General features: G+C 32.8%; 1 protein-coding gene across 1 annotated transcript in view; it reads left to right on the top strand.

The window, feature by feature from the left end:
- LOC126773496 (uncharacterized) overlaps positions 1-25,781 on the top strand; it is a 183,087-nt gene extending 157,306 nt beyond the window's left edge. The window contains exons 4-8 of the mRNA XM_050494447.1: positions 17,123-17,549; positions 19,791-21,851; positions 22,318-22,462; positions 22,600-22,719; positions 22,823-25,781. Of these exons, the coding sequence (XP_050350404.1) occupies positions 17,123-17,549; positions 19,791-21,851; positions 22,318-22,462; positions 22,600-22,719; positions 22,823-23,009 (2,940 nt within the window). The 3' untranslated portion in view covers positions 23,010-25,781. The remainder of the gene's footprint in view (positions 1-17,122; positions 17,550-19,790; positions 21,852-22,317; positions 22,463-22,599; positions 22,720-22,822) is intronic.
- The last annotated feature ends 1,245 nt before the right edge of the window (positions 25,782-27,026 follow it).

The raw sequence follows: 27,026 nt of genomic DNA, 5'->3' as shown, positions 1-27,026 counted from the left end.
AGCTCAGACGTTTTTACCAGAAGGTCTTTTATCTGACACGTATCTTTTGTAAGTGCTTTAGGTTTTTACGTTAAGTTACTAATAATAATATTAACTTGGAGACATTGAATTTGGTAAATATCCTAATTAATGTTAATGCATAATTATAAGTGAATAATTATTTTATGTATATATGTATAATAACTATTAATAGTTCATTACAGTAAACACTAAATGTTTTGAAATGTTTTGTGTTAAAGACAATCTAACGCAATTATTAGAATATGATTGGATTCTATCGAAAATTGCGGAATCAAACCCGCTGGTTTCATGTGTTTAATTTGTAATTAAAATTCATCTCGTGCATTGTGATAAAGTAAAATATAATGCAGACCCGTGCAAACATCAGACGAAATTTTGACACGTCTGCATCGTAAAGCAGTGTTGTTGAATTATCCCCAAAACTTCTCTTAACGGTGTAAAAAGTAGTTCATTATGTTATTACCATCAGGTGATCATTCTGGTGTATTCTATTAAGTGAGGTAGAATTCTTAATATATCTAAGAGCAACGAACTCAGTCAGACCTCCACGTATGCTTTAAATGATACTTTTTAAATTCTCTGACTCATGTTTACTCAAGAGCATAATAAGTGCTTTAATGTTATAAAAGCATGTCCTTAAATTTGATACGCGTTACCTCGCCTTCGTGGAGTTATTAAATTAATATTATTGATATTTTTAATTAATTGAATAGAACCGCTCGTCACATACTTATTTAATTTTATATAGTAATTATGAAGGTGATTTTATTCCCGCTCGATTATGTCCAATTAGAAAGTTGATGATTCTCAATATTAATTAATTTATAAGCTGCGGTTTGCCTTGAGTGCCTCGAAAGTATTATGTCTGCGATTTCGTACATTAGAAGTAAATAAATAGTCTTTTTTGTGTTTTTTTATAATATAGGTAAAAGAATGGCCTAATGGTAATACGTGATGGTAAGAATTTATTTTTAAGAAATATCAACCAAACCTTACATTACCAATGCGCCTCCAACCTTGGGGAACTAAGATGATATGTCCCTTGTGCTATTAGTTACGTTGTTTGACGTGTTTGGTTAAATTAGAGAAGTATGTATAATTATATAAATTAAGTGCTTCGTCGTTAACAATTTAAACATTTTATTTATGTGTTTATATAAAACATCTAAAACAGTCAAATTCAGTAATCGGTCAAATGCTTTATCGAAAGTCCTTGAAATCGTCTGAACTCAATCAAATTTAAGGAACAAAAACTGTTTCAACAAATATTTATAATCTTTAACTTTTTGATACAATTAAAATTTATCAATTTCAGTTCATAATTTGCTGTTGAAAAACAATTTTGTTCGTCTAAAATTGAACGGTATGAATCCGTTATTAGAATTTTCGTGTGTATCTACGCAAGTAGATTTTGAATTGTGTAAGCGAAGAAATTTAAAATTGTTCCAAAATATATATAGAGTTTGATGAGTAAATTCTAATTAATTAATTCACTTTCGAACAATACAATTAAATAAAACATTCAAATAACAATTGAGTCACAATTACACTAGAAAATAATCGTGCTCAGAATTTTCATGACATCGAATTCCCATTCATAATTATACAATTAGTGATTACAACGCAATAAGTCATTGAATTAATCATCAGTTGCGTGTGATAGCCCCTCAGTGAGTCAGGATATGACTCAAGGCTTCATCCCCGCTAGTTAGACAGCTTCGTCATACGACAAACAATGCAAGGGGTGTGTCAGTGATTGAATGAAACTATTATACGATTGATTTAAATTTGACATGCATATGGTATAATAATTGTCTATTTGAATAATATCCCTGTCATCATAATTATAAAATTTTGATGACGTAGCGAAGTATCCTTTATCTCATTTAAAACGTAATTGCTCATGGTATGGAGTAAGATACTGTACGTGTGCAAATAATGAATCAAAAGCGGAGCTTTTTGTTCTGAATTAAATGACTTGTAATAAACAAAATGATTACATTTATAAGTCCTTACATAATAATGGTATCATAGTATTTTATATTTAAGCATTATTTTTAGTTACGTTATTCATAATTTACTATTACCTTTGTATAGTATGTTTATCTCCATTAAAAGTATTACAAATGTAGGTTTTTGTTTTTTTTTATAGATTAGGAAGGTGGACGAGCATATGGGCCACCTGATGGTAAGTGGTCACCAACGCCCATAGACATTGGCATTGCAAGAAATGTTAACCATCGCTTACATCACCAATGCGCCACCAAACATTGGAACTAAGATGTTATGTCCCTTGTGCCTGTAATTACACTGGCTCACTCACCCTTCAAACCGGAACACAACAATATCAAGTACTGCTGTTTTGCGGTAGAATATCTGATGAGTGGGTGGTACCTACCCAGACGAGCTTGCACAAAGCACTACCACCAGTAGTGACACACATTCAGACACTATCTGAAAATGTACACTCATATACGGAAAAAATACTTAAGTTGGTTAAATGCCTAAAACTATGTAATATTACAGTCGTGCACACAATTTAAGCATAAGATATGGTCATAAAATCAAAAATGATAAATTCATAATTATAACATATATAACATAAGAATGAGTATATTAAAATTCGTCAAGTCTGTAGTCTCCTCACGGTTCATAAACAGATTTTTTTTAAATGACTTTTTTTGTGTCCATAAGAAAGTTTTACGTTAAGAAACCATTATTAAAATACATGTATATCAATTTAATGTTTACAGTTAAATTTTCTGCACATTGATAACGGTTATTATCAAAACTGATAATAAACGTGAATGTAGTTAAACGACGAAGTAGAAGGGGAAAAACAGAGATCAAATATTTTAAAGATAAAGATGAAACATTGTCACTGGGAGATATCATTCAATTTAAATAAACATATTTTTCTTATATTTATTTTCAAAATTAATTATGATGACAAAGCAATATTAATAAAGTCGTTAACGTTAGCGTTGATGTAAACACTATTACTCATTGAACTTCTAACCTCTTACTCTTCATTGTTTTTTCATTAAGTCATCAGAGATTTTAAAGGAAACCCCTTGCATCTGAATCGTGTATTGCTATGACGGGAATTATGCGTCACAAAGGCTTCCACCGGTTGACGTAAAAATGACGATCGTGCATATTTTCGGAACGTTTTAAGCTTACAATGTTATCATATAAATGCAACAAATTTAACACAGGCGTCTGTGCCCCGATAAGTACAACAATTGAAATGATAACAATATATACAATGAGTGGTCAAAAAATAACTTAAGATAATATTTTCTTTGTAATTGTGAGGTAAAGAAATTAAAAAGTGTTACTCGTAGCTGATAGAAATATAAGATTATTTGTATTTATATTTTGTATTTACATTGCATGATAAAAATAGATTTATGTAAAAAGCATTGTCAAACTTTATGGTGCTGACACCGAAAATAATTTGGCTTTTCGAATATTGTAAAGCCGTTAATACAAGCTATAAGAACTCGGTGTTCTGTATTAATGCTCCCCTATATTGAAACATATGCGCATGACTGACGAAAAAAACGGAACGTCGAACGTGTAACACCTGTGTCAAAAATGAGTCATTATTCCACGTGAACACTTCGTTCATACGACCCGGCGTAATAAAGGAGCGTGTGAATCATTAACCGAATTCAAAAAAAGGAAGTCGTCTCATTATGTTGTATACACGACTAATTTTTATGATTCTTGCGCCAGTAATAGAGTCAAAAATGTATATAGGATAATCTACACGCATAGAAGATTTTATAAATTTTATTAAGATCTATAGACGTATATTACTTTGATTCAAACAAAACATTTTATTATTATTATCTTCGAACTCTTATATAGTTGACACTCTTATACAGTTCTGGAGGACCGATGAAATAACAGCAGAAATAAATAATTGAAACAATCACATTTACTGGTGGTAGGGCTTTGTGCAAGCTCGTCTGGGTAGGTACCACCCACTCATCAGATATTCTACGGCAAAACAGCAATACTTGATATCGTTGTGTTCCGGTTTGAAGGGTGAGTGAGCCAGTATAATTACAGGCACAAGGGACATAAAATCTTAGTTCCCAAGGTTGGTGGCGCATTGGCTATAAGCGATGGTTGACATTTCTTACAATGCCAATGTCTAAGGGCGTTTGGTGACCACTTACCATCAGGTGGCCCATATGCTCGTCCACCTTCCTATTCTATAAAAAAAAAAACAAAATGAGTTAAAAGCTTGAAATAAGTACTTTTTCTAATTCAATTGTTTATTCTTCGCATGTAATGAAAAACATATAAACGTTTTCCTATATTATAACATGAAATAAATAAAAGTATACATACAAAAGCAAACGTCCTGCTGGACAAAGGCCTCTCCTCATAAGATTAAGTTTTAGAGCTTATTGCACCACGCTGCAGTGCAGTAATAACACATGTGGCAGCAATTCATGCGGAACATGCCAATGTTTTTACGATTATGAGATGAATTTACGGAGAGTAAAGCGCATGAAAACTAATACTAGTAAATTAGAGTAAGGCTTTTACGGATTTTAAATAAAATCTTTGGTTAACAACCGACCATTCTCGACTCGTTTTAAAACGATGAATAAAGAAGCTATGAAAATAATTAAAGTTTGTAGTACAATTACATAAAAAAAATGTTTCATTTACGGGCCGCAGTCATGAGCGTACTTATATTCATGAAGTTTTATAAAAATAAGTTTAAAATCTATACTAATTTTATAAAAATGAAAGTAAATCTCTCCGTCCATCTGTCTGTTACGCTTTCACAGCTAACCTGTATAAAGCAATATATATTTTTATACCTTATATTTACTTACATTACTTTCATTAAAGATCTAAATTACTATTTATAATTCGACTAACCATAATTTTAAAAACAAAACATGACTCACGGAAACTGTTGACTTCAAGTCAGCTGTAAACTTTTTGCTCATATATAGGCATTCTTATCAATGCCGTTTCGGCAATGCGGATGAGTGAGTCATCTCGTCCTTGCTCGATTTTGTGTGTTTATATTAATGCTTTAATAAATGAAATTAACTGATGCAATGCAAATGAATAATACGTGTTATTTTTATTTTATTTTTTATAGAATAGGAAGGCGAACGAGCATATGGGCCACTTACCATCAAGTGGTCACCAACGCCCTTAGATATTGGCACTGTAAGAAATGTTGACCATCGCTTACAACACCAATGCGCTACCAACCTTGGAAACTAAGATGTTATGTCCCTTGTGCCTGTAATTACACTTGCTCACTCACCCTTCAAACCGGAACACAACAATACCAAGTACTGCTGTATTGCGGTAGAAAATCTGATGAGTGGGTGATACCTACCCAGACGAGCTTGCACAAGGCTCTACCACCAGTAGTGTGTATTTATTTGTATTGTTATATTTTTTAACTTAAGTAACGGGTTCTAAATGTTCTATTGCTTTTAATCGTAATCAGCTAAACGTTTTATAATAAATATAACCTTATTTGTTCCAGTGAAATAATCTTTTAATGTGATGTATGTGAGTAGTGTATGTAATATTGTAAATACTTATTCACAATAATACATAATTTAAGTAAGTATTTACTTAAATGAATACTAAATAAATATTACGCTCTTACTTATAAACGTTGTGATTAGTGAGAACGTTATATATAACTTTGTGTCTTCTTCTTTCACATGTGAACTAATGATGACAGAAAGAGCGAAAAAATAGTGTTTAACTAAACAGCTGCTAAGCAACGTTTATAAGTATGTATCTTATAGACATGCCTACATAATTAATATAGTTGAGCCAATGCAATTGTTTGTTAATCGATAATCGACTCGGAAATTTTTACACTAATCGTTTGAAGAACTCGCCTTATAATGCTGAGTAAGCAGTTAATGATTTATATAATTATTAATTTAATCTTGAAGTTTTTATTCCATGCTGGTTATAAGTTTTGGGCTGGTTTAAAGGACTTTGTTTTTTTTTTTTAATAATATTCTGGGACATTATTCACACACGGCCATCTGATCTCAAACTAAGCAGAGCTTGTACTATGGAAACCAGACAACTGATATACTGCATATACTACTTTTCTTTTGTAAATACATACTTATATAGATAATTACACCCAGACTCAGGACAAACAGACATGTTCATGCACACAAATATCTGTCCTGGGTGGGAATCGAACCCACAACCTTCGGCGTGAAAGGCAAGTATCTACCAATAACGCCAACGGCCCGTCAAACTTTGTGTTTTGATAAATAACATCTGGACCTGAGTGTCACGCTGAGGTTTGAACGTTTTGCCGCATTTCAAACCTTAATAAACCTTTATCGAGTAACTCATCAGAATGCTTGGTTTGGCAAAAATAAACCCGAATGAAACTCGATAATCAATTACTCAATAGAACTAGTACTCAGTAGACCAATAATACTAAAATATAAAGAAAAAAAGAAGAATATAGGATTACTTATCTCGTATAAAATATATTAGAATTGAAAATTGAAGACATAAGTAGATAAAGATTTTATGTCGCGTTTTTGAACTTTTTGAATTTGTGAAATCAATAAACATTTTTAGTCACTATACATCATGCTAGCTTCAGCTCTCACGCATTAAAACTTTAAGAGCCATAAACGTAATGTAATGATGTGTACACGAATAAGGCAAAAACATGAAACTGACAATTACTTAAAATCAGCCTTTTGTTTTATTATTAAAGATGAGTGGAAGAAGGTCTTCCACTCATCTTTAATTTCTCACGGAATATGTTTGTAAAAGTTATGTTTAAAAACGAAAAATATAATTAAATATAATACATATTTCATTAAAATCGCAAACACATGCTTTACTATATTTTTAAAATATTTTTGGTAAAAATGTAGTCCCAGAGATGTGCGACAAAAGGCTTCGCAAAAGTTAAAAGAAATCGCGATTTAGATGTTTACACATGTAACAGGAAGTGTTAAAATATGTAAATATTACAAAGAAAACTTATCGGAAAGGAAAAACCGAGACATTATCACATTTATACAATCCATGAATAAAACTAACAATTTGTTAGTTGGACTACATGAGCTACTACTCAAAATTGGTCAGGGTGCTATTTATTTGACGTACCATTAAAAATATTTAACTACAGTTACTTCATTTACTTTCTTTACTACCCGTGGCTTTACTTCGTTTCCTTTGAATCTGCACCACTGACAACGTGTATGTAAAAATTCATGGTGATTCGTTGAGAACGTACCAAATAAACAAATTAACGTTTACATTTATAATTATTTTATTTATAATTCAATGAAAACTAAAAAAGTAAAAAAAAATTAGCATCGGAGGAAATTGGCGTCGTTATCACAATGAGATAAAAAATCGTAAACATACACACTCGGTGTATCATCAAAAAAGCCGAGATGGCCTAGTGGTTAGAACGCGTGAATCTTAACCGATGATCGTGGGTTCAAACCCTGGCAAGCACCACTGAATTTTCATGTGCTTAATTTGTGATTATAATTTATCTCGTGCTTGACGGTGAAGGAAAACATCGTGAGGAAACCTGCATATGTCTAATTTCATTGAAATTGTCACATGTGTATTCTACCAACCCGCATTGGAGCAGCGTGGTGGAATAAGCTCTAAACCTTCTCCTCAAAAAGGGAGATGAGGCCTTAACCCAGCAGTGGGACATTAACAGACTGTTACTGTATGTTTCATCAAAGACATCCTTCTAAAAACATAACAACTGTAGCGAATTCAAAACGTTAATTTTATTAGAATCTGAAATTCTAATAATAATGTATGACTAAATATCATGATTTTAGAATATGAAAAATGTAAACAAATAAATTATCTTGAAAATAATGTATATCAAACTTGGTTCTAATTTTATAAACCAAGGTTACGATGGTGAGTCGGTGTTAATGAGTTGTAGAATTCTTTAAATACATATATATATATTAGATTATTTTGTCTTAAGGTGCACTATGAAGATTTTTATTTGTTCTACATTTATACATATATTAAAGCACTTTTAATTGCGATTTTACACTGGTTCACTCACTTTTCAAATTGACAGTAATATACAGTATTACTGTTTGGCGGTAGAATAACAAGTGGGTGGTACCTATCTAGGCTGGCGTGCTCTCATCCCTAGTCACTAGTCCAAAGAAGTAACATCTAATAACTAATCAAATACATTATATATTACGTAATATATATCTATACCAGTTGAACATATTGAAGGTGTTGTATGAAAGTTACAAAACTACAAATATGAATTGATACTATAAGCCTTTTAGCTAATACGCTACGTTTTAAATCAAATTTTAGAATGACAGTCTCAAGAACATCTTATCCTTATAATTCGTATTGAGTTTAACGCTTTTAAACACTTATTGGTAAATTATGAGGCGAAAACTAGCTATTATTACCAAAACTGTTGTATTGTTTTTGACATGCGTTTTTAACTTCACCTGTAATGTAATCGTAGTTTGTGAAAATCGAATATTGCAAATGTACTTCATATCTGTTCCACCTGAAATTCAAACTGAAATTAATTACAGCTGAAATTGAAATAATGACCTTTGGTGCCGATGATAATACAATAAGTCTTAAATCTTTTTATGTTGTTTCGTTAAATATAAATTGTATTTTTAATCAAAACGTTACTACTATTTTAAATATATTTAATATTAAGAAAAAAATCGTGTGTCGTTCTCATTTGTATTTGTTATGACGAAAGCTAAAAAAATGCATTTTTTAAATGAACTCTATTATTAAAAAAAAAATTAAATTAGGACATATTTTCTGTCAATGAGTGCCAGCTCAACAATAGTAAGTGATAAAACCGCTACAACTACAATTCATTCATTCGAACACGAATGCACTTCCATAAAAGGAGATCGAATATTACAAAAAAAAAAAAAACAAAAGAAAAGCGTAAACAAAAATGTAAAAAAAATAAGAATTATTATATCGTTGCCTCCTTGTCAACGTGGAAGATACAATAACATTTGTAGAGGTAATTAGTATTCGTTTGTGTGAAGATGGCGTCATCCGAAAGAACAGACAGAGTACATTCACCCGGTAACTTAGATCATCATAAGAGTTTATCTGCCCACTAACTTCTTTTAGAGATCTGTACGAAAATGGAGCGCGAAACCGTATGTAGATTTTTAAATATAATAATAATATTGTCATACTAACATTGTAAATGTGATAGATGGATCTTTGTTACTCTTTCACACAAAAAATACTGACTCGGATATGGATGAAATTTGACACGTTGATAGCTTATATAGCATAGGCTACCTAACATCAGCCCCTCCCCTCACACGCAGGCGTATTTTAATATATACTTAATATAACTTGGTGTATCACATTCACCACTCATCGCTTATTCTGCCGCAAAAAAGCATTATGTAGTACGGTAGTGTTTGAATGGTGAGTGAGCCAGTGTAATTACAGGCACAAGGCACATAACTTCTTAAGTAGTCGCGCATTGGCTATGTCATTGGTTAATATTTCCTAAAGCGCCAATGCCGATGAGCGGTAATGACTTCTTATAGCCAATTTGCCATTTCACCAATCAATTTTAAATAATATATGCCTTTACATATAACATGTATTTTCTTTTCGAAATTAATAAGTCGGCTATACATCTCGTCTTAATTACAAGTACAGCTATTCTCTAAGAAAGTCGAATCTTACCATAGGTGAGATACGAAGTGAGATGTTATAGAATAGCACTGCTGAGCACGCTTACGAAGCATTGCTCATTTGTTATTGCATTGTATTGGTTATTAAATAACTGATGAATGTGGAGATGAACCCTTCTTGAGTCTTGCCGAAGAAATTATACATGCATCAAATCATTTTATTTTAGTGCCTAAAATTGCTTAAGATTGCCTTTCGCCTATAAAACGATTTCAGTATTAAAATTCTTAATTTTATACTTTATTTCCACAATTATAACAAGTGGGTAATTTTTTTTAATATACTCACTTTAATAATTTGCTTACATGTACGTTTCACCTTAAAACGTAACTTATAATAATGTTTTTCACTATGACATATTTCGAAAAAAGTTTATAATGGCAATATATAAAATTATTATTAGAATATTACTGAAGTCCGAAGCTAGGCAAAGCGATTTTATTTGTAATCAACTCAATTATAAATAGGTAGGTACAATAATTATGTAAATAAAGACTACGTGAATAGAAGTTCATAGTAGTTGAATATTTTTTGTTTTAAGTTTTTTTTACACATTTACGTTATATTATTATTTATAACTAAAATGTTATAAATATACATATAATGTTATGTAGTTGAATTAAAAGCAAGAAAAGATTCCACGATCAATTTATACTATAAAAAATGTAAGATTTAAATATATACTCACTATGTTGAATATAAACTATGATTAACTAATTGAGTGTTTGTTTTTAGTAATTAATGGTATTAATATCTATCTATTTGAAACAGATTTTTTTAACAAACATTAAAAAAGAATAGTGTTTTAAAATTATGAAAAAAACAGCTTATAATTAATTATTGACACCAGTAATTAAAATTTACAAATATAACTCTTATAGATTTTAACTTACAAATTATATTAACTAATAAAAAATAAAATAAACAAACAGCTGACTAACTACCCGACCCGGCTTCGCAAGGTAGAACAATGATTGACATAGAACGTTTAAATTTAAGGAGTTTGTCCTTGTTTAGATTTAGAGACTAATTTTATTTTTTTTGAGCCATGGCCTTACGCAGAACATCTTACCAAAGTTTCATCACAATCGATCGATACTAGAAACGCATATGACATAAATAATCATAATGAAATAAATAATATATGTTAGAAGTACTTATTTACGCACTTCACTTAATATGTTTAATAATTACATATTTATATATTGTATTTGATTTAAGAAAAATATAATCGGTTTCAGAACGTCATTGGTATTGTTTGGTAAAAAAAGTTAAAAAAAATAGTTTTCCCGCGCATATATAAAAAAGGGGAACTGAATGATTGTCATCGAATTAACAATATATGATATTTTGTATTAGTTAAATTTAAAATATCTCATAAGTTACTATAAAAAATATATTCAAATTAACAAATAATAAAATTTATTACTTCTACTAGTGTATTTATTATATGTAAATAAATAAATTAAACTATAAAACTTACATTTCGTAAGTTTAACATGGGTTATTATCATGACGTAAAATTACAAAACAACAATATGCCACTGTCCATCCCATTCATAACCATTCACACCATATTACTAATAGGAGGAATATTTATTCCTTGCATTGCATTAATTTATTTTGTATATACAATATAATTTCGAAACATCTTATAAGGATTTGTAATCCGGTTTGTAAATATTTTAATTATGCATTCAGACTAAGCATTCCTTGTCGAGCAAATTACTCATGCTTCCCTTTATCATTGGTGCAGTACTTTGGTCTATCTACAGCGTAAACGACCTCAAAACGGCATTCGACCTAGTCGAGTTCGTAATCTAACATAACGAGTTGAAATTTAAACGCGAAAGTTTGTTTCTATACTAAGTTAAATTTAAACATTCTAATTTATACTTTAAACATTTGTGATAAAGCTTATACTTGTATAATACACTTAACGACACGTGCGGAATCGAGGTATTAATGGAGTTCGTTTCATGTAACAAAGCACTTTAGCGCTTTAGAAAGTACGTTCATATTGTGTTGCGTTTACAACGGCACCCAAGCAAGCGCTTTATCGCTAAATGGTTTATTCCACCGCGCGATGACTCAAGCCTCGGTAAACAGTATGCGGGGCGATGAGTCACCGTTTTACACATTCGCGTATAGTGTTTGAGCTGTGTTGTCAGTCTACAGTTGGACTCGTCAAGTAGGCAACCGATCCGTTTTAGGCGTTTATATCGCAGGTTTTTACTGCCCAACGCCTAGACTTACACAAGAATTGATAACAAAAACATTAAGTTTATAGAACGAGAACAAGTAGTGTGAAAGTGTATTTAATTCTAGTTTAGCGGTTTATATGTGTGCGTGTCACTAGTGAAACGGTCGATAAAGTTGATGGACGTTCTGTGCTATTTGTGAATTCCTTACATACTTCTGTTAGTACCTGTGACAATGCCTTCCAACAAGAAGTTGATGTCGAAAATGCGACAAATAGCGCAATGGATTTTGGTGGCGCATGTGGTAAGTAAGAACTATTGAGTGTACAGGTGTATTTACTATTGTTATTGTATAGATTAATATATGTATGTATATGATTACCATACCTGCATAGATTAGGAAGTGATGACGGTGTTATTAATCTTTAGAACACTTATGCAACCAATACATTATATTAAATAATATAATTTATTGTAGCTAATTAATTAATTTATGTACCTACTTTTGATTGAAGACGTATGAATCATACAAAAAAAAATTGCTGAACGTGACCGTTTTGAATTTCGTTTAGTCAAAGTCAAACAAAATGGTATTTACACATAGCTACAATACAATAACAGTAGGAATAAATATTTCATGCATCTGCAAATGTCTTGAATAGACTAATTCAATAAGTCTTTATGCAAATCATTTCAAAAAGTTGAGAGAATTGAAATAAATACACGTTTATTTACGACCCCACGTTCTTAAACCACATTATAAGAAAGAAGAAGATTAAAATAAAGTAGTAGATATTGATTACAATTCACTGGCCATCCCCGGGGTTGACGTAACTTAGTTACAAGTTCAGAGAGCAAAGTTTGTACGTCGATAGACGCAATCTTTTTATCGAAACAAAATAAATACCAAAACTACAAAGTTCGTGCAATTTCCAGTCTAATTTAGATTTTAAACTCTAATTAATAACATATAGTAATTTTATATTACTTAGAAAACAGAAATATTTTAACACGTTAACGAAGAAATTCACATATAAAGTACCCTGTATAATGACGTGAAGTGGTATTTACACATATTTTGCGTTTACAATGATGCAGTTAGGAGAATTCCTAGTTAACAAAATAATGTATTTTCGTCCCATCCGGTCTCCCGTTGATCTGTCTTAGAAAAGGCATTCACATTTAGTAGAGATGAGAAAAATTTGAATAGATACAGTTTCTACCGGAACACAATGATGCTATAATAGTTCCTAAAAAAACATTCACTAAACACGTGTAAATGTAAGCGTCGTAAGATTTCCAAGTAAAGAAAACATTACAACATGATATTTAATAAAATATCTTAATATTAAGTGCTAATGACAATATTTGAAGTGAATGTCCTTTTAAAGGAAGGACGAAGTTTCTTTCATAATTGCTCCCTTCATTGAAGCATTTGTAAGGGTCTACTTAAGAAGACCCTCGGTCCTTTAGGCGATTTGGACTTGCAACTTAGTAATTAAGCTTATTTCCCATCTCCGCTTGTTTTCATTTGCAACAATTGTGTCTAATTTTGTCACGTCAGTAACTACTCTTGGTAGGAAGACGTACTTTAAGACAATTTGTTTTAATTAATAGTTAAATTTTAGTTTGTCTGGAATGAATTTTATAGTACGTTAAAATAAATGTCTAAAAGTAAATAGAAATGTATCAGACATTAAAGCTTACGATCCAATAACAGAGTACGATTGAAAAGCACGTCCGCGATGCTTGTTATGAAAGTGAAAAGAATAAAAGACACTGTTTAACTCAGTTGTGTGGAACCTGTTTGCCGGCTCTGGTTTGCTGAACGTGACTAGACAGGAGTTCACATCGTAAGATTGACCGCGCCAATTGTGGATGGGGAAATTGCAGTCCGACCAGTCTGTTAATTCTCGAGACATTTAGCCGCTGAATTACATTATGGCCATGTTAGATGGTCACGAATGTAAATAAAGAATGTTACCGATGATAAATAAGCGTATTTACTACCATTATAGTAGTTTGTCTCAAAATTTAATTTAACGAAAATTGTTGTCGTATAATGTTGATTTGCTATCATTATATTTGTAAACAAATACCAGCACGAAGACACTGGTGAATCATCTTGAACTGCGTGTAAATCTTAAGTGACGAAGATTGTTTTTAAAATATTTAAATAACTCAGCATTTTTATTTTATAAATAAATGAACATTTATTTAATTAATGAGTTTGTTTTGTATACACTATTCTTCGGAATCTTCAAGCGAAATATCTCAAAATCTTTTAAATTTCCTGGGCCTTGGTCGGCTTTTTGATCTGATGTAATATTTACAGTCGTCTGAGATTTTTCCATACAAAACGGATGAGTGATCAAAGAAGCATTTAATGTTTATGTTATACGACACTGCAGCGTACTATTTTAGGCTGGGCAGCCAGGAGGCGTGTCTCCGGTATTTATAAATCGCCCGGCTGACTCATGTGGCCGTCTGAAAACTACATCTTGTCCCACATCCTTCATTCTGTTGGTATTACTCATAGCGGGCGAACCCGGAATCACACTTTCTCTATATACATATTAAATATTTTTCGTTCATCGTCGCCTACTCTCTAGAGAAAAGTAATATTTTTTTCATAGCACTGATGTATTAAGCTTGTGAGTATTTGTAGATACCTAATAATTTGGATACCTTTTGATTTTAAGCATGATAGCCCATATACTTTTCTTCTATGTACTACCCATAAACCGTAGGTAATAAATAGTAACAGAAACACATATACGAATATTGTATCCGTCAATCATTAAAAATAATACGTGTCGTATCCGTTTTAAAACATATGTTCATTTGTTTATAATTTTAGAACATTAAAAATCTATTCAATGCAGATTCAATGCCTATTAATAATTTTATGAATAATACACGACGTTTTTCAACTAAGTTCTATCTACATTTGTTTAGAACTTTCTAGTAACTTTAAACTGGTCCTATGTTAACAATTTTGGTCGGTCAACATGCTTCAATTGTTATAAAAAAAAACATAATTCAATAAAGTATTAAATAGAGTTTGACGTAAACACGCAATTGATTAATTCTTAATTCAAAACACTTACGTAGTTTAAGCAAATCAAGAAGCAATTAGTTGGTAGCATGTAGGTAAGGTTATCTCGTTAAAATGTATGACGTTATTTATATAGTACACTACATGCGTAGTACGATTACATTATTTTGTTATTATAGTTTCGTAAAAACGTTTAGGTTTCATATACAAAGTTTCCATTTGATAAGATTATTAAGTTTGCAGTAGAAGCGATGACTTCATATTAAAGAAACTTAAATGTATCAAGAACAATAAATTATATTAAATAATATGTTTGCATTATTTAATCCTCGGTAATTTTTCCATTCAAAAATATTTCCTTACAAACAAAACATTGATTTTAAAATAAACTTTATTCGAAGCTATTTCAATGATAATTCTCATTAAGCCTTGCCTCGTATAAATTGCCCATGTCGTTACTACAGGAAGTTAACTATTATTATTTATTATACGTATAGTTGTCGAGGAAGTGAGCTGTAGTTTATTTCCCCATTATGCGATGCGATTGATGAATAGCCAGAAGTGAACATGTGTGCTTGAGCAGTTTCAATTTGATCCCTCTCGGCTAACCCCTTCCGATTCAATAGGAACATTGATTTGAATTGGTAAATAAAACGAAACGAATAATGCCCTTTTATACACATCACTCTACACCCGAATGAATTTATTTTCATTCTAAAAAAAGGATATTTTATCGCTTTATCTCGTAAAGATAAACAACTTTCGAGTGGAAGTGAGTGACTATTATTTTTAATCATAACCTTGATAGTTTATGAAATGTAATTCAATAGAAAACACGGTTTCGTAATTAAAGCTTTTATAATTTTATGTGTAAAAACGCTGCGACCGACTCCTAATTAAGCGTCGAAACAAAATATTTAAATAGCGTAGAAAATCTCGTAGACATCGCAAATCAAAACGAGGGTGGTGCGACCGATGTTTAATTATGTAAATAAATTTTCATGCGTAGGAAGGAATCGTTAAACAATGCGCCAGATGAGGCTAGCCCTAGCCTCCACTCAATGGTAAAAGTTTGAATAAAGAACAGGCCCGGGGCCAGCTACAAAACCGGCTCACAATCCTTTTATTTTATTTATAAAGTCACCCTCGCGACGTATAATGACTGCTTGCACGTTTAATGTCAATAATCAGCTTTTTATATGAAGATGGTGGGTAGACGAAATTTTTTATTGAATGGTCATGATCGTAACGTAGGTTGAAAACGATTTTTATGTTTGGTAATCAGGTTATGTAACTGTTACGTGTGGTAATCGTTGACTAATCTCTCATTTAGGTAGAGATTTCTCGAGGTTTAAAGCTAGTAAATCCTAAACTCACCCTTAATGAGGGCTTAGGACCCTTCGTGCCGGAGGCGCGGATGTGGGAGCTCATCACGGGGTCGACTACTTTGAAGCATCGTTAATTCTATAAATGAAATTAAAAATAATTAAATTTGTACTGATATCTCGACTCGCACGTATGTTTATTTATTTATTAAGGATCACGAGTAATAACTACATTGAAAACATTTATAGCTAAATTAACATTATACAAATTATGCAGTATACAAGTTTCTTATTTTGAAATAAAACCAAAGTTTGAAATAAAACGGTAAATTTCAAAGCGTTTAGTATAAATGTAAAAGCGTGTGATGTTGACACTAAAAAATTGTCATTCGGAATAAAATTTGACCAGCCTCTGAAGTGTTATCACCTCATCGTATCGTCAATGCCAGCACAATATCTCATAATATTCTTTATGCTCCCTCTCATAAACAGAAATGGTCCCCGGTAATGACACCCCGTCGAGGGGAAAGAACGTCTAACCGACCGTTACGGTCGGCGGATATGTGACCGCTGCATTTTATTACCACTTTACTCTGCCACATAATCGACCTTCATGATGAAGGGCTTCTTTCCAACTAATAGTCACTTGGTATGCAGAATCCCTTGTTCCATAAATTAATATTGTATAGCCTGTACTTAACGCTTTTAATCGTGTATTTTAATTAAACATTGAAATAAAGAAGTTTAATAGTAGTGTTTTCTTTCAGGTTGAATTCTTAGAGGCTTATTGTACACCACGCGACACAGCCAGACGATCACCGCAGCGTAGTCGCCGGTCAAGGGAGCCCAGACGGTCACCTGACACGTCCAGATGGCGTTACGAATCGCGTCGTCACAATTACGACGTTGATTCAAGACGACCATACGATTACGAATCAAGAAGATATATCGGTAGAGAATACGACGCAGATTCCGGAAGGCGACCTGCTTTTGACGCGGAGTCAGCTCGAAGAAGGGCAGACTACGAGTCGGCAAGACGGACTGACTTTGACTTGTCAGCTCCCGAAGTTTCCAGACGTAGTCCCGAAAGTGCACCTGAAGGTTCGGCCGATTCTCCGCCCGAACCAGCGCCTTCAGCGCCACTACGCCAAGAGAGACAGTCCAGACACCGGGCGCAACCATATTACGAATCTGGTAAGTTTGTTATTCTGATTGTTAAATAAAATTTTCGTTCGTGTACAATTTAAAGATTTATATTCGTTTTTATTTGAAATGAACTAGTGAGATTTAGGTAATGGAAAAGGAATTCGGTGCATAAAAAGTATTATGAATAGACATTTAACTTTTATTATAATTACTAGTATATTGTTAATTATTTGTAACGTTACTATATGTATATATATATAAATTGTAAAAATATTTTTTTTGTTCACGCAAATTCATGTGTAGGATTGTACTCTTGCTCATCTCCTAAGACCGCACAAAGCCTCTTTTCTCCTACAACAATCGCGGTTGAGACTTGTTACGGCATTGTTCTCGAGAGATGGTATCTAGTCCTGTCCGTTTGTCGTGGAAATGAAAAGAAAACAACTTGCACTCCATTCCTCGTTACACACATTCTCGGGGTCGGTTAATTAACTTGTTCACAATTTCGCTTTTAAAAAGTAAACTATGTCAACATAGTTTTACTTCGACATATACCTCGCATACTAACAAGAACTACTTTCTTTTATAAAATTTCGAAATATGTGATTATATATTAAAATGGTATAATTATAGTAAAGCGATATAAAGCTATAGTAAACAAGTTATTGATAAAATAATGATTTTTTATTAATCTTTTTATTATAATTAAATAAAGTTACAAAAAATTAGTGCATTTATTTTTAAGCTGAACACCTTTTATTTAATAAATATGTTGTAAACTTCCATGAAATATCCACAATTAGACCCGCGAGGTAATAAACGCCGCGCTAGGCATCAACAACAATGGCAACTTTTAATCAGCCTTTTTTTCTGCTAGTTCGTCTAGACTCGGAAAAATGTCTCGACATAATAAACAGTGGCTTTTGATTTGCAATGTCGTTTGTCTATGGAAAGAGTTTTTCATTTTATCTTGATTACTATGAGTTTGTTAACCACTTACATAATGAGAAATATTTTAAGAAAACATAACGATATGTCTAGTAATAAGTACCTAAGACTTTCTAAAGTATAATATATAATTATTTATCAAATATTCCGTTATGATAACAATTCCAGCTACCTATTAATTGAAATCCGTCTAAATTTACGTTAACTGTTAAATAGCTTTATTCTAAACCGGCGCCTTTGACATCGCTTCAAACGTTTTTGAAAGACATTTAACACGTTAATCGACGTAATTCAACAAATTTCAACTCGTAGGGGCTCATGTCCATTCACGTGGAAAAGCAATTACGACACGTAATGACGTCACTTTGCAACCCTCGCGCTAATGGACAATTTGCACTGTTTTCGTATTAGTTACGAGAAGTAAATATTGTTGTTTTTTTCCAAACCTTACATCTTTAAGATTTATCTAGCAACTCATGGACGTAGGAGAAATACAACATGCTAGTTGTAGAAATTTGTCTCAGCTTGGGCCTTTAAATCCAGACTTTTTGAGCTCAACATGCATTCAGAGATTCGCCTTTGTTGCGCGAGGCAAGGAATTTTCATTAGGGTATTTCTACTTGCCTTTGAAATAACATTAGCATCGTGTGCACGAGTTAAAGGGGATTTATTGCATTCATTAACCTTAGCGTTGTAAGAGTACTTCAGTTAATCTCAAAAAATGAATGCGTAGGTACGAACACACAACATCGCAATAATTATATATAACTACATACGTTTGATAATATTATGAATACGTTTTGATATGACATGACATATTTTGAATATATATATTATTCACATCTTATCTTAGCAAATTTTTTACCAATCATATTATGAACTTTAATACGATTAAAAAAACACTCGCACCTTATAAAAGTTTAAACGGCGAACTTCAGTCAAGAAATAGCAATAAGATTTATTCGGGACTTTTTTTAATAATAGGGGAACATTTTTCCATTCTTTATGATTGACTGCTTTCTTGAAGGATCGTGAAAGTACAATTCCGGACGCTCATTTAAACGACGCCACTTGAGACTAACTGCGGCCTCAGACTTACGGAACGTTTACGAACCTACTTCTAGCTCGCTGCTTTCATTTTATCTTCTAAATCTTTCAATTTTGTGGCGACGGTTATACGTTGTGCAATTTAAATAATTTTAGTGTTTAATTTTTTTTCCAAAATGTATTATTCCGATACCATATGAAACTCAGTTAGAGTAGAACGTCTGAAAAAGCATTTACAATAATTTAAATAACGATATGTAACACTTTGTCTAATGGCATTTATTATTGTTTTAGAATCGAGTTCAGAAGACAGATCGTCATCAACTGAAGGTGAAGAAGACGAGTTTGGTGAATTCGATCCATTTGCAACAGCACCATCCTTGCATTCGCCAGATAGCGGGCGATCTGATCCACGATACGCAAACGCCCCTCGAAGAAATCCTAGCCCATATTACTACGGTGATTTGTTCAAAACTGCCCCGCCGCCACCCGCTCCTACAGCGCCGACTGTTTCATCGACGTCCTCGTCTCGTGGCCCTCGGTATAGGAAGTCGGCTAGTCTTGACGCTCCCCACGTTGCTCAAAGACCAAATCTGCCTAAAAGATTTTCAGTGGCAGAAGATGGATTCCGTGAGCTAGAACGATCATCATCATCGTCCGGCGAGAGCGCGTGGATGCCGCCAAGGCGTCGCGGGCGCGACGCGGCCGGCTGCGCGTGCGCCGCGCCCGAAGATGTAGAGGAGCATAGATCTTCTCGTAGCGTATTTTACGTGCCAGCGCCATTGCCACGCTGGCCACAAGAAATGACCACACGACAGATTTACGAAACGGCCTTTGACTGTAAAATAGCTCGTTCTGATGATGACTTAGATGATTTTGACCGCGTTAGTAATCACCCAGCGCTCTTGCAAGCTGAGGAACGCAAAGTTATATCATCAGCATCGTCTGCATTTGAAGCTGTAGAGCGCAGTGAACCAGATTATAAAGGTCGCCGTAAGGTGACTATGAAAACTGATAGCGTTCGTCGCTCAAAGATTCCTACTATTCGCCAAAAGAGAGAAAATGAAAGTAATGCGTCTGCACTCTCGGAGGAGATGGAAAAAGTGCACATTGAAGATGAAGATCGTACATCAACATCTCAACTGCCGTTGCGTGGTTACACTCCTTCTCCGCCATCTACAGCGCCGTTACCTACAAAATTTCAACAAAAAGATGGATCTGCGATGAATAGCATTAAAAGTGCTCCAAACTTGCCTCAAACACAGCCATCGCATCCTCGCCTAAAAGACTTAAGACTGCCGGTAAAATCTCTACGGGCTAGGGACACACCGACCAGTAGTGACGCTAGTATGACTGACGTTAAAGCGTCTGTATCCACAGAACTTGACGTCGGACAACGTTTGAGAGATTCCAGCCGCGAGTCTCGTGATGGTGATGATGAAAGGGTGCAATCAAAAGACGGTATTTTTTTAGAGATTAAGGGTCGACCCACTTCCGATTCTGATACACCCGAAATGAATCGGTACAAGGGGCCTAAGGGGGTCGGCCCTATAATGGAGTTTAAAGGCAGGCCCGGAGTAGCTCGTCCACGTCGAAAGTATTCAAGCACCGAAAGCATGGCAACAAGCAGTAGTGGAGGAAGTATGGAGTCATTACGGAGCAGTAACAGCGAAGGAGACAGAAGTAGCAGTAGTTCTGAAAGTCGACACTCATCATCTTTAAGTTCACATAGCTCTGATTCCGGAAACGTTCCATTTATTAAATCACATCATATGCAGCTTTCGGGGTTTGGACATCATCCGACTAAACTACATATTTTAAGTCCTATATCAGACAAATCATCCCAAGAGCCAGCATCGGAAACATCCGATAACAATAAAAATAATAACTCACAAAAAGTATCGCCCGAAGATGGTGACATGGGAAACACGACAATACAAACCACTGTTGAAATTTTACCGAAGCCGAAAAGGCGGGCTTTACAAAACAGAAATTTGTTAAATCTGACGTTTAGGCATTCAACACCCGGCGATACAGAAATACAAGGATCCGACAGTGGCATATCAATTCATTCAAGAGAAGGTGTAGATTCACGAAATGCATTTATTAATTTCAAAAACAGCAATACAGAAGAAGAACGTAAAGATGATGCTGTTGATCTGTCTGACCTTCCATTTGATATGCCAAAATTACGAAGACGTCGGGCTGAAGCCGAAGTTGACCTTCGCTCATTGCCATTCGATATGCCTAAATTGAGACGTAAATTGCGTGGCCAGTCGTTGCAATTGAACAATGATTTTGGAGAAGCTATATCTAACGCTTCTTCGAGTCAAAGTGTTCAGGATTTAAACCAAGGTAAGCAAAGTTTATATTCAATTAATTATGAAAATCATAATCTAAATCAATCGTTTCACTTATTTTATCTTGTAAAAGCTTATTATATAACAAGGTTTTTACATGTCAATTCTATAAGAAACAAATCTACGAAGGGTCTGTCGTCTTGCATTTTCGAGATCTGTCTGTAACTTGAAGTGACTACTACCAAATTATGCCGATTAAGACGTATGACTTCGAATTCTTTTATACAAACTGCTCTGGCGCCCTTCTAATATTTAATATACTTGAGTGCTTTTTGTGGGAACTTTCCCTTCATGTTCTGAGCAATTTGTAAACGTACAGTTGAGTTAAGAGTTTAGATAAGTTGCCATTTGACATTTAATGACCTTTGACTTTTGTGAACGCAGTTGTCAATCATGATATAGAATCGTATTACTTAAAATCGTGTCAGAATGTGTTAATGCAGTAAAATGTTTACTTTCAGGGAAAAAACATCGTGAGAAATTGACTTTGAATTTCGAAAGTGGCACTGGTAGCTCCGGCAGTGCGAAAGGATTACATTTGAACTTAGGACCTATAGCGCCGCCACGGGACTTGGTTGATGCTACTCTTCCACTAGACCGACAAGGGTGAGCTAAATTTACTATTTATTATTACTAATTATTACTATGTACAGGACATATATATCTCTGTCTTATTATGAAATGAATATTTAAATAATTAACGTTTTCGGTAGTGAATAAAAATGTATTTTTATTTATTTCAGGTGGTATCATGGAACGTTATCGCGTTTGGAAGCTGAGGGATTACTAAGGGATGCAGATGAGGGAGCATTCTTAGTAAGAAATAGCGAATCCGCTAAACACGACTACTCGCTTAGCTTGAAGTGAGTTTCTGTCTACTTTCTATCTAAAATAATATTAATTACTTTTATATTATTCAAAATATATACATGTTCGAAATAAATTAATTTTTTTTTTCTATTCTAGATCCACCCGTGGCTTTATGCACATGCGGATATGTCGAGGGGGCGATGGATACACTTTGGGAGGGGCTGCTACTGCCTTCCCCAACGTACCCGCTCTAATGAGACACTACGTTACGGCTCAAAGGCTTCCAGTTAGAGGTGCTGAACACATGGCTCTATCGACTCCACTGCCAGCTGTTATGCTTTGAAATCATTGGGAAAAATTGATTGGAATTAATCAAAGAACCCAATGTATGGAGTTCTTTCAGCTTCTTTGAAGATTCGTTCGCTTTGTAGGAGCTTGGACGGTAAAAGTATAGATTTTCGTAGCACTCAGTCTTTGTAACGGTTCAGTGAGGAACTTCAAGTTGTAACAATGGCCACGTGTATATAAAGGAGACGCAATAAACTTTCGAGTTTTGTGTTTTTGATACTTAAGCGTAAATATAGCGACAGTTATTTATTTTATGTGAAATGTGAATAGTTTTAGTACCCAGTAAATAATACCAAAGAAAACATACGTACATAGAAACAATTTTCTATGGGGCTTACAAAATGTTTGTTCGCTCGGAATGCTGTCATATGACAGCGGTGTTTACCGCTATGAGCTAGCGCTTGTATTATTAGGAAAGCCTCAACAACATTAAAAGGAGCCATGAAATTAAAATTATGAATATATTTTGTTTAATTTATTATTAAATATAACTTTTTTAAATAACATACATAATCCAATACAATGGACCACTTAAAAATGGCTTGAGACTTTAATAATTAAGCGCTTGCTTTAGAATTATGCTAGTCCCAACACCGCAGCAACCTGTATTGATATTTTAATTATTATGTATGTAATTATTAATATGAGTTCCACGGTAACATTAGATTTAATCTTAATTTTTATAAGTAATTTTATTTACTATAAACTTATAACTCATATTATAAACCAATTAGTTTTGTTAAGTAAATATACGACATATATCAATAGTATCATATAAAATACGTCATAATATATGATAAACTATGGCCAAGGTCGAAAGATCTAAGTATATGTCTTACAGGCCATTTAAATCACATTTAATATTAATTATTTAAAATGGTTTCGTTTTAACTTTTTAGCTATGTTAGCAGCTACATGTAAAAAGGCCTAAAAGCAAAATGCTTGACTTAATATTATGTTTTTTTTTTTTAACACTTAGATAAAGGCAAGTATATGTTATGCTTTTGTATATGCCGATTAAAAATAATTACGGATTCATGGAGTAAAATGAGGTCATATATAATTATAAAACGACTGTCTTTTAATAAATAGAACATTTTGTGAGTGAACACTGTTATCACACACAACAATCTATAGTTTACTATGGACCTTAGCTCCATAAATAAAAGGTTGGTTTTTGCTTATAAATACCGTCGTGACTCATCGACTCATAGTCACGAAAATCGTATCGATTTGAAAAGGAACAAACTGGTACACGAAATGTGACACTCCTACGAGGCGGTCTCTCTATTCAAGTATTTTCTATATTTAGCAATAGTTATAATAAGATCAATAAATTTTGCACCGTAGTTTAAAACAATAGATTTTCATCAATTTGAGCTTTAGTAAGTAAGTACAGAGTACAATCACTGTTATGATAAATATCTTCGATGTGTAATTTAATGAAAGTCCTCGTGTTTACGATAAGGGACGTTTAGAAGTACTCATTAGATTATTAGAAAGACCATTTTGATACGGCTTTCATACTGTATTTATATGAAAAATCGTAGCAAACATTTTCAATCTTACTGTAGGTAACTCCGATGTTATATGGCACGGCATATAACTAAGATCATAGAAAAAGAATGCACATGTTATGTAACATTCACATTGACTTATTTATATTTTTTGTTATATTAGAATTAAGTAGGTTTGTAAAGTGTTTATGGGCCCCTGGTATTTATAATCCATAGATAAGTTTTTTTTTTTCATTCAAAACTGTCGCTTTATTTTTAAGAATATTCCAACATAAGCGACGTTTCAAGAAACATTTAAAATGGGAGTGATATTTTTAAAATATGAATTATTTCAATTTCAATGAAGGATTTTATTCAAGGATAGGAGGATTCATTTTTAATAAAGCGACGGTTTAATGAAGGTGTCAGCTATTATTTCTTATCGTTCTTTCTGTGATTTAGTTTGATAAAATGAAACGCCAAAAATATTAGTATGTAATTTAAAAACCTTGTGTGAAATATCGCTTTATTAATACGATGTCCAAATGACATGAATATTAATAAAGCAACGTGATCTCATATTTCTTCCCTGGATATTTCAGTTACCTTAGATTTAATTTCGATTAATTTGTACCTGATTTTGAAAACTAACGATTGTTGTTTGAGACTTAAAATTACGTTTTAACAGATTTATTTTGTTACTAAGTAAGACACATTAGTAATAACTGTAGTTGTGTATGGGAACGAGCGAATTTCAATGTATGTGAAGAAATAATATTGTATGTATTTTACTCAACCACCGCGGAGCAGCTTGAGCAAGCGTGCAAATAATTTTTAATACATAATTTAATATAAATTTTTATCACTAAGTGGATAAATATATGTGAACAAGATTGAACTATGTTAATTTATTATCAAACACACCTTATCAGGCCCTGTGACGTTCTACTGTTTCTTTGATTGTATGGGCTATTGTGTTTATTCGACTTATGTACTTTTGTATATCGGGATAGTCTGTACCTAACAAAGGTATGCGAGTTTTTTCTTGTTCATGCATTTATTTCCTTTGTATTTAAAGTAGTAAGTGCATAATGGAAGGTAGAATAATAAATTCCTGTTGGAAGTTTTGAAGTGTCAAAATTTTTTCATGAAACGACGTAGGTTCGAGTCGTATGTTAGGTAAAATTATAGCTTATCGTAGTTATAATCAATTATAATTTTTGAAGGTGTAGTTTGAAATGAATGACGAAATAAAAAAATATTAAAAATGAGATTATCTTTTATTTACCAATAATTCCTTTAATATACTTAAGAACATTAATGTAAAACATGTATTTAATTATCATAAAAATAAATATGTATTAATTTATATTAATATGTTTTTGTTATAGCTACATCAAAACAATCAATTGAATACGAAATAGTTGTTTTAATTGACATTTAAAGATTTTTAAAAATGGTAAGGTCGACAAAAACAATGATACTTAAACATTGCCAGTCGATCCTACTTCTTAGAAGGATCAAAATTCTAAATGGGACCAAACGAAGCACTAGAAATACCAGACAATACTAAAGCTTGTACCTTTTGTTCAAATTGGCAATGTATAATGTAAAATAAATTAAGTGCTTTCTATAAATAAAAAAAAGGTAACAGAGGAAGTGACAGACAGAGAAAAAAATACATTTTAGTGATTGACTCGGATTACGTCATGATTAGACACCCATCCGATGTCTAATAGACCAAAAGGCCGTGAAGCCGCGACAGACATAGTTAGTCAATGTGTGCGTATGATGTTGCCATAGTAACCGCATTCCCTGTTCTGGGAGATAAATAATTTTCGGGATTTAATTAAAACAAAATGAGGTTATTAAATTTTACTTTTTAATATTTATTATACATTTTTTTAATTAAAATTTTGTTTTGTTTTCCAGCTACATCCAAAAACCGTTGCATTGTTAGTTTTGGTTTCCGTTGTAAATAGTATTTCAGCATCTTTATATGGTACTGGATTAGCAGCATTCTCGTCAGATGTTGAAATCTAAAACACTCAATTAAATTATTAATAAAGAATGGTTGCCATATATTTCTATGTTAACCTCTTGACTTGGAATCTAATAATATTATAAATTCATAAAGAATGTTAAATAATGTTGTCATTAGGAAATTATAAATAGAACGAATAAATTAAAATAACATTTTTATATATCGAAGCACTTGAGGCTATTATTGGACTCCATATTTATTCGTTTACATTGTCGACGAGTCGATATTATATCGAAAATCGGGGCATATTTTTCGGGACCGTCGTACTTACGCGTGAAAACACACGCCGTCAATTTTCTTTTTGCTATCGCTTTAACATGAAATAATATGACAATGCACCATTGTATAACCTTCGATATGATATAAGGATTGTTTCTCTGTCTTTTCACTGGATTGGAATCGTTTTCTTACATAAAAATAAGCAAAAATTTAACAATAAACGCAATGAGCGCACTAACTGTTAAGTTTGTTT

The sequence above is a fragment of the Nymphalis io genome, chromosome 14 (genome assembly GCF_905147045.1).
Source record: "Nymphalis io chromosome 14, ilAglIoxx1.1, whole genome shotgun sequence".
Lineage (NCBI taxonomy): Eukaryota > Metazoa > Arthropoda > Insecta > Lepidoptera > Nymphalidae > Nymphalis > Nymphalis io.
Note: the sequence above shows the minus strand (reverse complement) of the source record. Positions and strands in the feature narration are given on the sequence as shown.